This window comes from Onychostruthus taczanowskii, unplaced genomic scaffold (assembly GCF_017590055.1).
Source record: "Onychostruthus taczanowskii isolate IOZ18803 unplaced genomic scaffold, ASM1759005v1 scaffold52, whole genome shotgun sequence".
NCBI lineage: Eukaryota > Metazoa > Chordata > Aves > Passeriformes > Passeridae > Onychostruthus > Onychostruthus taczanowskii.
In genome coordinates, this window is record NW_024502791.1 from 1,495,468 (window position 1) to 1,507,764 (window position 12,297).

The following is a 12,297-nucleotide window of genomic DNA, read 5'->3' on the forward strand; positions in this document are numbered from 1 at the left end:
AGGTTTAAATAGCATTTTGACATACCTTAGTGTAGGTGGCCATACATTATCACAATTAGTTTTACTGAATATTTACCTCAATAGAATAACTACTGAAAATCTCTGTATTAGCATACTGATTCAGTGACTATCCTTTCTGATTTCTGCTGTACAAATTTGTATTTAATTACAAAACAAGCCATTTCACAGGTGCTTTCTAAGAGAGCATTAATTAGTAAGTAACATTGTTTGTGTAAAGGAGGTGTATCTCTTAAAACTGATGTTTTGGGTGTGCTTGGCTGGGTTTTTTTTTTTTACTTTTTTTTTTCCCCCCCTTCAGGACTAGTCAAGATTATGGAAATTAATTTTCAGAGCAGACTACCATCTCAGACTTACCTATAAGATTAATTCAAGCTTTCTCATATTACTACATACACACACTACATGGTCTGTTGAATAAGATATTAATTTGATCCAAAGTTGGTTTTTACCAAATGTTGACCATGGCACCTAAGCTTCTCTATAGCCGCAAGATGTACACTATAATACATCCCCTATGAAAAGATTTCAGTGACCTTGGGCTGAAAATGAACCTATGTCGGGAGAAAATAACAGTTAATGTATTCAATAATTCTGCAATTCTCCAAACAAGGATTTCTCCTTACTGAAGGCAAACTATATACAAGCATTCAGCCTTCAAAAAAAAAAATTCCAAAAACCCCACCTCAATCAACCAAAAACAAACAAACAAACAAAAAAACCCCCCAAAATAAAATAAAAAAAAACACCCTAAAATCAGCAAAGAAAACCAAAAGATAAAGACAAATACATCCTGAAATTAGTTACTTAGATACATCCAAACTGAAAACAGTTAAGCACATGGGTATGACATTCGGCAATGTCTTATCTTTACTTTTTGAAGGTTTTTAAATCCCTCTTGAGCTGGAGTACCATTTTTAGCTTGGCTAGGTCAGAATGACACTGAACAATATGAGTGATGACACACTAGACAGCTATATGGACAGAGTTGTCATCAGCAAGCCAGCTGTGCTAACACCTGTATGTCCTGCACAACTGATCTTTAGGAACACGGATCAAGAAAGTCAGATTGCTAGGAGGGGAAACAAAAGTCATTCATCAAATACTGAAATTAAGAAGCACTCATTTGAGATGGAGGAGGAGAAAAAGTAATATTTTTATTCCATTTTTTTCTTACTATAGAGAAGTAATAGCTGGTTTCCTACTGCAAACTTCTTACAGAAGTTATTTAGAATTTTAACAATCTAATTGGGTTTTCTTGTGATTTTTTTGCATGTACAGTTACTCAGTGTTTCAATAGGCTTGTGATAGGGCCAGTTGAGAACAACCCAGGACCACAGTGATGGACAGACTTTGAGCACACACATAAAGCAGGCTTCACACTTAATATTAATGTGTCTAACACACAGAAAAACCACCTTGAGAGTTACATTAGGTTAGGAAAAAAAAAAAAATTCAGTTGAGGTCTCTAAAATGAGGGCTTTTAAATCATTATTAAGATAACTAAATAATATAATGGACTACAGATCCCAGTTAACTGAGAGAAATGTGGCTGATCCGTATACCTGAATGTGTTAGGTCATATCTACTGGAGTCTGACAGAGACAGCTAACTTAAGTCTCATAACTGTTCTCTTCTTCCAGGACCTGATCAGTTTGTGGTCTCATTGCTGCAACTAACAATTATTGCCACTTACAATTGTGTGTTTTTTTCCGATGTAGTCACTTGTATATGGACTTTAACCTATTGTAAATTAATTCCTTGCAGGCCATAAAACTGTCATCATAAGGAAATGCATTTGATTACTATGGACCACATCAGAAATAACAATCTAGTGCTACAACATTACTAATTCTCAAGTATTCAATGGTCCCACCCCATCTCCAACTGTATTATAAAACTGTATTATAGGTGCGGTATTATAAAAACCCAAACCATTAAATTAGATAAAGAAAGATAGTTGTTTCTTTGTATTTTTTAAAAATATATTATGGGATGGATGATACAGTGTTCTTTTTTTTTTTTCAACCGATAGAGTCATGGGACCCAGACCTTTTAAAGAGTTTAGGGGCATTTCAGAGGACACAAGAAGGGTGGCAGCACAGCAATGAAACACAACAGTGGATGGATTTCAAGGCATGACTGCTGACAGGTCTGCATGGCAGTTGTTCTGCTAGCTAGCATATGAACCTTTCAATCAGCAGAAATGAAGTGCACTACAGAAGTGGACAAAGAATAATTCTTCTGACCAAGTGCCAGAAGGAAAGGAGCACACTGGATAGCTGCTTTGATCCTTGGCAAGTCCCAAAGTGTCAGAATAACTAGGTTGCTAACTGGTATTGGGAAAAATAGTGAGCACATTGTATTTTATTAATCTGCTAAAACAGCCAAATCCTAAGCAGCCAGGACAGGCTAAAAACTATGATAGACTAAGCTTGTCAAGATTTTGATAGTTAAGAGTACAAGGAGAAACAGTTATCTGTCACTTTGAAGGCTGGCTTGCTAGAATGACTTCTCAGGGTCGTGTATAGCACAGGCTAAATGGAGAGAACAGGGATTTAGGCAGGCTAAAAAGGAGGCAGCTATAGCAGTGTACCAGGTGCAGCCTCTGTGAGGACAGATGAGTGCAGGACAAAGTTGGTTCCAGACACCTCTGGTTCCAGACCCACCACAGGTCACAGCTAAGCCCCACAGCCCTGCTGGCAGCCCCTCTGTGAAAATGAATTTAAGAATGAGAAAAACCCAGGGAGAGAAAGAGGGAACAAAAATACTGAATATCTAAGTCAGAAAAGAAGTGAGGCAGAAATGCTTAAGGCACTGGAATAGGTATTTCCTCATTTCCTCTCCTCACAGAGAGAGGACTATGCTGGGGTATATCCACACCATATTCCATGAAGGATCCCATTCCAGAGCAGGTCCAGGAAATCCTTCCTGGATAGTTCCCGAAGGAATTAAAGTCCATGGAGAGTCTACGCTGAAGCAGATGGCTGCCCACATGGAGAGTCCACAGTGGTGCAGGGAAACAGCATGAGGTGGTAGGAGCAGCAGAGAGGAGTTGGTGTGGACTGACTGCAAACCCCTGTGCCTAGCAGCATGAGAAGAGCAGTCACAAGTGAAGCTGAGATTAAAAGGCAGGGTAATGCTAATTTTTAAATTGTTTCTATCTGTCTAAATCTACTTCAAAAAATAAATTAAAATAGTTTCCCCGAGTCAGCTGTTTTACCTGTGATGATAACTACCATGCAATATCTCTTATCTAGACCTCAGCACATGAGCTTTCTCATCCTGTTTTGTCCTCCTGTCTTCTTGAGGAGGACTGAGAGAGCATCTGGGTGGGCATCTGACTGCTGGCCAAGGCTAACCCAAAAAAAGCACTCAAAATGAGAAGAAATACAAGGGGAATGCTGAAGATTTTAGCAGAGATAGTGTAAAATTATTTCTTCATCTGATGAGATTACAGGATCACAGAATCACAGAATATTCTGAGCTGGAAGGGACCCATGAAGATCATTAAGTCCATTCTTAAATGACTGGCCCATACAGGGATTGAACCCACAACCTTGGCATTATTACCATAACTAATAGATGACTAAATACACGTTAAAGAATCTAGTAATAAAATGAATATATTTAATATCTCTTCCACTGTTTATACAACCAGAATATTAAGAAATAAAGAAGAAATCAATAATGGAATACAGTTTATCAGCAAGCATAACAAGAGTTTATTTTATAACAAAATTAACCTCGACTTTTTGAGGGGAAAGTGTTTCAAGAAATAACTTATTTTTCATAGATAAAAAAAAAGGACTGCCCATGGATTTTAAAATAAGACATGTTCTTAAATGATTTTTCTTTTTATTAGAAGACATTTTAAGAAAACTTTTTATGTTTGAGCTTCAAGTAGATGGAATTTCCTTTCACCACTCTTTCAGTAAAATTTTATTCATTTCTATTGTCATTTTGCTATTATCTTTTGGTCATCTTCAGTATTTTGAGAATAAAACTGAACCAAATCATAATCCTCTTGAGGTCTCTGTTTGTCCTTGGTAATATTCTGCTTTGATTTTTTAAATTTGTTTAAACATTCACTTTGCATTTAGGTATTTGTCCATAATATATAGATGGTATAAGATAAAGAAAGATCTCTTATTTCATCAGGAACTTTTGTGGAAATAATTCAGCTCCAGGAGTAGGATAAAGATAGTTAATGTGACAAGACCCAGGGTAAGACAAAAAATAACCTTCTAAAGAACACCTTGTAATTTATGAAGGACATGAAACTAATTGCTAAAAATATTTTCTCTCTTAGCATATCCAGTGCGAAAGTTCTTCAACAGGTATGCTTCACAAATATTCATGAAGATTAAAAAGGTCGCTCCACAGTGGTCTGGAAATAATCATTCTGGACACAAGCATGCCCAAGCACTTTTTGGCAAAGCCAAATGTATGATACTAGATGTTCCATCCAGTCACAGTGCAGGGCAGAAGGTGGTGTAAATTATCCCTGCTCTCATGGCATATTAGAAGCACGCACAGAGATCGATTCCCTTGGCTCTGATTTCTCTTACTTTTGTTTGCAGAATGTTACACCCCCATAAACCCAAAGGCAGATGATCTAGTATCTACATTGCTGACTTCTGGAATTCTTGTAGGGATAGAATATGGAGAGGAATGAGGCTACTTTAATGGATCAGAGTATACTGTCTTATCCTGCATCTAACTAAGATTACTAAGGATGTCTGTAAAATCCCTCTGAGATCTATAGGTAAAAATTTAGCATTATGAATTAATAATACAGATCCTGAAGTGATACAGTGGAATTTTGTGGATATTTGCTCATGAATACCTCAACACAGAAATATCAAAACCTTCAATTTCAAACTCCTGTAAGTAAAGCTGCAGTTAATAGTAGTACTTGTCCAACTTCACTTGATTCTGAACTTTACCCATTTTCTTTTGATTTCTTTCTTAAAACAAAAGTAAATCCCAGAATTTCTAGTGGAGAAAGAAAGGCTTATGGTTCCTTTACTAGTAAGTAATCCATTTCTTCTTGTTCTGATTTTTTACTGTGTGAGAAACCGTTTAAGAACAACAGTGTAAACTTTATAGTTTACGCACAAGCCATGTTCACTAATGCTAGGTAATTAGTTACCATTATGATATAGGGTTTACATTTTAGATACTTCCCAAACAAAATCAATAATTTCCCTTTGTTCTTCTAGGAGAAATAGTATGGCAATTTTTGAATGATTTACAATCAATTTTTTTTAGTTCCTGCTGGAAGGAGCATCCTGACATTTCTAATTCTTATGTTTTCATCATTCTTTAGGTTGACAAACCAGAAAAGATACATTATTTTGCTACTCACTAATGTGCTACATGGGCCTAGCAACTATGTATATCAAGAATTAAGAAGCAATATGGTAACTACAATTTTCAGAAGAAAGATGGCTGTTTCTCAATCAATTCACTGCATCAGGTTAATCTGTACTAAGCATATGGCCTTCTCTACAGCCTTTCCCCAAACACTTCAATCTTTGTGCACATAATGGCATTGCTTTCAAAACCAAAATGCTACCTTGTAATCCAGGACAATAAATTCTGAATGCCAAGGACATGTATCTCTTACTGCAAAACACAATACTTTCTGCACTATATGAGTTTTTAAGGTTAAAAGACGTCAGCAGGGAAAAGGTGGGGGCACAAAGCAAGAGCCTCTACCAGCACAGTTTGCTGCAGCTAAAACACACAGTTTTAGGTTCTGTTACTTTCTTGAATATTAAGGGAAAGAAAGACTTGAAAAAAGGATCTGAAAATTAAATTAGTTTTGGTGAACACAGAAACAAAAATGAAGAATAGATTCCCATGCTGCTGTGAATTCAAGATGTGATAAGGGAAATTAACACCCCAAGGTAATAAAAACACTTATTTTGCTTTGTGTTGCTCTAGACTAAAAACAGTTATAAAACAATCAACAACTAGAGCTACAGTTAAAAACAGTCCTTTTGCCTAAATAATTAATATATAAGCTTTGTTAGACTTTCAAATAATGCTATACCAGGGCAAAACTGTGCTAGTCAAAGAGAATACTTAAGATTATTAATCAATTTTAAAAATGCTCTAAAAATATCATTAAAGTTTCTGACTACAGGTTACATCTTACTGTCTTTTCCTTATCTTTTACTACGTATCAAAGACTAAAGTAGCATGCACAAAGCCATATGTTTTATGGTCACCATGCATGTGACATCACCAAGTGACCTCTGGCTTACACGGCACAGACTTAGCTCCATAGAAATTGTCAGCTGTTTGGATGTTCAGTTGTCTTCACCAGAAATAGTGCTCTCAGTGATTAGGGGAGGAAAGGTGGATTTGGTAGTAAGTTTTGTAGTAAGAAATAAGAAGTTTGTGTACTACAAAATTGTATTTTATTTCACTAAAAATGAGCAGTTTTTTAGGACAAAAGAGGTTGAAAGTAGAAATACACTCTAAGAAAAGGAAGCCACCTTACAACTTCTACTCCTTTCCTTCCCTAAGCAAAAGCAGTGGTAAAACTTTGATATGTTTAGAAATACAAATCAGAGGAATCATTTTAAATTCTTACCTTATGAAGAGTGTCTTCCACAGCTTTCATATGACTAATGATCAATTCTCTGTCTCTATTACAAGATTAAAAAGAAAAAGAAGTAGATCATAGAACTGAAACTCACCTGCATTAGCAATTAATTTTCCGCTACTTTTTAACTATCGTGTCTTTTCAAAATTGTTGATAACTCAAAGTATTAGGTTTTTGTCTCTCCTTTGTATATCCCCATTGCAAACGTTAAAAAATAGTTCATGTACCACTGTTTGGAATATTTCCATTTGAAATTTGCTTCTGTTGTGAAGTATCAAACTAGCTGTTATTACGGACATATTCAGGAACAACTATCATTTTACTGGAGAGTTTTAGATGTAAAAGGCATGTTGAAAGGAGTCTTCTATCAGGAAGAGAATATATTCTCTTACATTTCCAAAAGTCCAGCCAAATATCCTACTCTTACAATAGGGAGGTTTGGAGAGTGAAACAATTCTCTAATGCCCTTTTGTAGAGGCTTCAGTAAGAAAGACAGCTCTCGTCAGCTATGCTGTCATGAAAAACCTTGGCCTCAACTCATGACTGACAGAAATAGAATTGAAGTTGCATAATACCATATGACTAAGGAGAAAAGAGAGCATGACCATAGGAAGTCAAAAAGAATCCATGCCAGAAAAGCTAATACACCTCAATATTCTGCGACTGTCTTATTTTGCCAACTATGTGTATGTTTTGTTTGAGCTTTTACAATACAGAATCCATAGAATCAGTATGATTTAGCTTGGAAAAGACTCTTAAGATCACTGAGTCCAACCATAACCCCAGCACTGCCCAGTCCTCCACTAAACCATGTCTCAAAGGGCCACATCTTTTAAATACCTCCAGACTCTACAACTCCCCTGGGTAGCCTGTTCCAATGCCTGACAACATTTTCAGGAGAGAATATTTTCCTAATATCCAATATAAACCTCTCTTGGCACTACCTGAGGCCATTTCCTCTTGTCCTATCACTTGTTACTTGGGAGAACAGCCCAAGCCCCAGGTCACTACAACCTCCTTTCACGTAGCTATGGAGAGCAATAAGGTCTTCCCTCAGCCTCTTTTTCCTCAGTCAAAATCATGGCATTCTTCCCCATGGAGTGATGACTGCTTTCTCATTTCTTGATTCATACTATCTTAACAGAAAATAGAGGAAGGTGGCCAGAAGAGTAGAATTGGTTTTTACATTCCTAATAAAGCCACATAGACTTTTCTATTCTCAGGATCCCACCTTTCTTTGGACTAGATTGACAGGGTACTTGGTTGCTGGCCAGGGTTAGACCACAACACAGAGAAATTACCAAAGACGACTGTATTTTTGTCAGGTTCACTGTTTCAGACACTTTTATTAATATTGCTTCTTACTCGTGAGGAAAGTGGAAAGAACTGCTAGCTACCACTAAAAGAAAACCAAGACAGCCATTCTCAGAACAAGCTAGATATCTTGCTGTCTTTTACAGCAGTACAAAAGTTTAGGAAAGAAACTGAAAGACACCCACCCATTGCCTACAATCACTGAGGTAATGGAATTGATATAAAAATAGGAGTTTCTGGATAAGACCAAAGTCTATTTAACTACTTTGCTTACGTGTTCCAAAGGAAGAAAAAGACACTTGCGCTTGCTCTAAAGAGCAAGTAGAACAGCTGATGTTAGAACATAACATAATGTTGTTATGGTAGAACAATGACTGGTTTGGAAGTTTTCACCTTAAAAAAACCTTTTCTGAATATAAGAATGGCTATAGGGAATGATTCTTACTGGAGTGCATAAAATGGATTGGGGCAGGGTGAAAAGGAGAAGGCTTTTAATAACAAATCCTTCTTTGGGTCATAATCTGCTTTGATACACTTATACTAAATAATATTTGTCATTTTAATTAGCTTGTTAAACATGTCACTGATAACTATATTAATTACATTATTTTGCTGGTGCATAAGCCCCTTAAAGCTTCTAAGCTATTGTTCTTCAGAGGTCAAATCTACCCCACATATAAAGAGAAATTTTAATTCTAAATTGAACTTTTTAAAAATCTTGGCCATGGACCAACAGTATTCAAAGTGCATACTACTGTAACAGTAACAGATAACAAAGTCTGAAAGGATTTATAATTTTATCTGACTATATAACTCTAAGAGGTTATTAATAATCTCATTCAAGACAATGGAACAGCTTTTGACTACCAATACTTTCAAAAATGGTCCCTGAACATTTCCTTCCACTCTTCAAGTTATAGTATAAAAAGGCATGGGGTTTACATCTAAATCCAAAATTCTGTGAAATCACAAGAAATATCTATACTATTCCACAGATAAGCCTAGGTCCAAAATGGGTTTCAGCCCCTTTAGAACAAACAATCATTCCTTAAACAAACAGAATGTGAGGGATATACCAAAGAGATGTTGTCAAATCAGTAAGGTAATTGGCAGACAAAATGCTTATGTATTTTGGACCAAGAATTTCTAGCACTATTATGGGATAACTACAGAAAATGTAACATGAAGTATCTTGAACTAACAGTTTTCTTTTTGGAAGTCTATCACTGAATTTCAAAGACAGACAGATGTACTTTTGTTTTCTGGCATTACATTAGCTAAGGCTAAAACCCTGTGCATGAAAGTAAGAATTGATCTTTTGTCCGTTTTAAGTGATCTCCCCAAGGTCCCAGTGCTCACTTCGCTGCCGTGCAGAGGGCACTCTCTGCATCACGGATGCTCTCGCTCAGCCGACGCTTGTCCTGCTCCAGCTGGGTAAGAAGTCTATTTTGCTGACGCAGAAATCGATCTCTTCTTCTCAGCTCCATCGCTGCCTCAGAGAGACTCTGCAAGCAGACAGAAAACAGAGTTACTTGTCAGCCCAAATAATTAACTTCAGTTTATGCCATAGGCTATTAAACAAAGTGGAAAACAGACTGACTGTGTAGTAGATTTGGACCATTGCATACTAAGGTTTTATAAATTCTCTACCAAAATATTAGCAACTCAGAAACCCCCAGTTTTTAGTATATTGACTGTGTACAAATATATTTATAACATAAAATTATTTTTTGATCAAGCAGGGACATACACTATGCTACAAGTACTGTATTTACAAATACCGGATCTAAACACAAAGGAAATAATCTCTTTAAAGAACACAGAATAGTCACAAACTTAATTTAAAATAAACATTAAAGAAAGGAATTCACAATGAAAGGGAATAAACACAGAAGCATTTATTTAAATATTCTGCACTGTTCAGAAATTTCAGTAGAATAGATAATCTCATATTCTCTGTTAGTGCATCAAGTACAATTTATTTTATAGTGCTTTCACTATTACACCATTAGTTTCCCAATATGCAAAATAGTATGTATATTTTTTAAGCATTTCTCTCTGGCTTAGAGTTAACAAAACATGCTTTAATCAATTCAGATTAATCCAATAGGTGAAAAATAGCACATAGGACTAATTAATACAGAACCTGGTTGGATGCTACTCCTTGCTACTGGGATAAATCAATACATTTATAGACCAGAGTATTAATAATTTGATTTCATAATTTGTTACATGTTACATTTTACTTACAGCTGTTAATTGCCTTTTTAGAAAGAAATTATAATCGGTGGTTATAAACATTCTTTTACACACAGCATATTTCCTGGTAGATTCTAAAATACAGAAGAAAAGGCTGCACAGTTGCAAGACTGAGCTTTTTTTTTCAAATTTACACCTTTTTTTCAAAATTTATGGGTATATTTTCTGCTTGAATTCTACGAATGCTCTGCATAATTTGTACTCAGTACTTGTCCTGGACTGTGGTACATGGAGATGTGCTATGCTGTGGATGAGTATGAAGAACAGTACATATAAAATGCTGATAAAAATTTGGAGAGTGCTGAAAACTCAACTAATCTGAAGAAGTTTCAGACCTCTTTAAGGATCAGAGGCGCTTCAAAAAGCATTATGATAGAGAAATTTTCTACAAAATACAAATCTACAGCAAAGGACTGCCTAGTCCTGTAAAACTGTTATCTGTGGACTGGCATAATTCTTCTTCTTCCATTCCTAAAGAGAAAAGGCAACCAGTTACTTCCATAGTGGTATATTTTGAAGGTACAGCACCATTACTTGAAGTCTTGTTCAGGAATTTACAATATTTAAGCTGAAATTAATCACAACTGTAAGAAAAAAATTGAAGTTTATTTAAGAAACTTTAAACCCAGAAATGTTTATATTATTCTTATTCAAATGACTGCAGGTTGAATAATTCTATTTTGACTCTTACGTCCTTATTTTCAATAAAAAACTAATGTATTTCCTCTAAGGAAAGATAAACACACAGATAACATTCATTCAGTGCACAAGGATATTCAAAACCTTGAAGTCTTGCTTTCAAAAATTCTACCCTTAAGCCACTGGTAACTATCAAATCCCTGTCTAAAGAGATGACTTTGTGAATTATCAGATTTTCAGAAATTTTATTTCCAAGAACTGAAATGTGGACTAGCATGGATGAAAGGATCCATCTCTGGTTCAAAAACAAAGAGCATTATCTTCTTCCAATTATTGTGTTTACTGTTTGCTCTCAACAGTGAGGAAAGAGTTCTGAAAACTAAGTCAAGTAACCCCCTACCCATATTCTCACCTTTGACAAATGGACTATATTTGAACACAAAACAAGGTCTCTGTTACCAATGTTTGGTCCAACCCAGTTTCCCACCTGATTGAAAAATCTGGTTTTAAGCAATTTCTGCTAGTATTTTGATGCAATAAATTTTGGATGCAAATGCTGTTGAATGGATCTTGGCCCTAAGATCCTAGCAGTCATAGTAGAGTAGAGAAAAAATAGGATAATAGGAACATTATGCATATTTATTTTCTTTTTATTATAGCTGTCCATCTGCAGGGGTTGAAGAGTTGTCAGCTCCCACATAAATCTTTCGTTACTGACCATGAACAGTGAAAAGACCCACTAGTCAAAATCTTCTGTGAGTTGCTAACTAACCTAGGTTACTCACTGCAAGAAATGCCTATTAATGAGGCCATAGCAGGGCCTAACTTTTTTAAGGGGCATGGTCAGCAATCCATGCTAGCTGGTGATGAAGCAATATAGTATCTCACTTAAGAGCTGCTCTATTATATTCAAAGAGAACCCCATTATTTACAGAAATCTCTAAATGATTCAGACTTTATCTAGTAACATTTCAATATCTAAGCAAAATGGAAACTGATTTTAGCACTTCAAAAGCAGTTTCAGCAATTACTTGAAGCTTCTTGCTACTGTGAGTTAAAGTCAAGCCTTGGAAATGTTCAAATACAGTATGGTGTATTATAAAATAATGGCTGGTAAGCCTCTTTTTTTGCTTCTTCAGATTGATCTAATTAAAACCCTTGATAAACTTTATGGACTCTAATATTTCCAGCTGAGTGACTGAAACCAAGAGGGTGTGCCTCAAGGCAGCAAGGCAACAATGATAAGCAGCAGGTTAGCCACTAATTTCTCAGCTAGGGTAGATTGTGAAAGTGTGATGTTCTGATATCCAAGAAAGTGTTCAGGAGAGAATAGGATAAATCAAGTTTAATAACTCTGCTCCTAATTGTTCCCTCAATGCTCCACTCTAATTACTCGGAGAACTCTCCTGACTGTCACCTGATATTAAGTTGTTGGAGGCTGAGTGTGG

General features: G+C 35.9%; 1 protein-coding gene across 1 annotated transcript in view; it reads right to left on the reverse strand.

Annotated features, from left to right (window-relative positions):
* Positions 1 to 12,297, reverse strand: part of CCDC171 (coiled-coil domain containing 171) — a 145,273-nt gene that overhangs the window by 40,294 nt on the left and 92,682 nt on the right. The window contains 2 exon segments of the mRNA XM_041416474.1: positions 6,626 to 6,680; positions 9,311 to 9,456. Of these exon segments, the coding sequence (XP_041272408.1) occupies positions 6,626 to 6,680; positions 9,311 to 9,456 (201 nt within the window).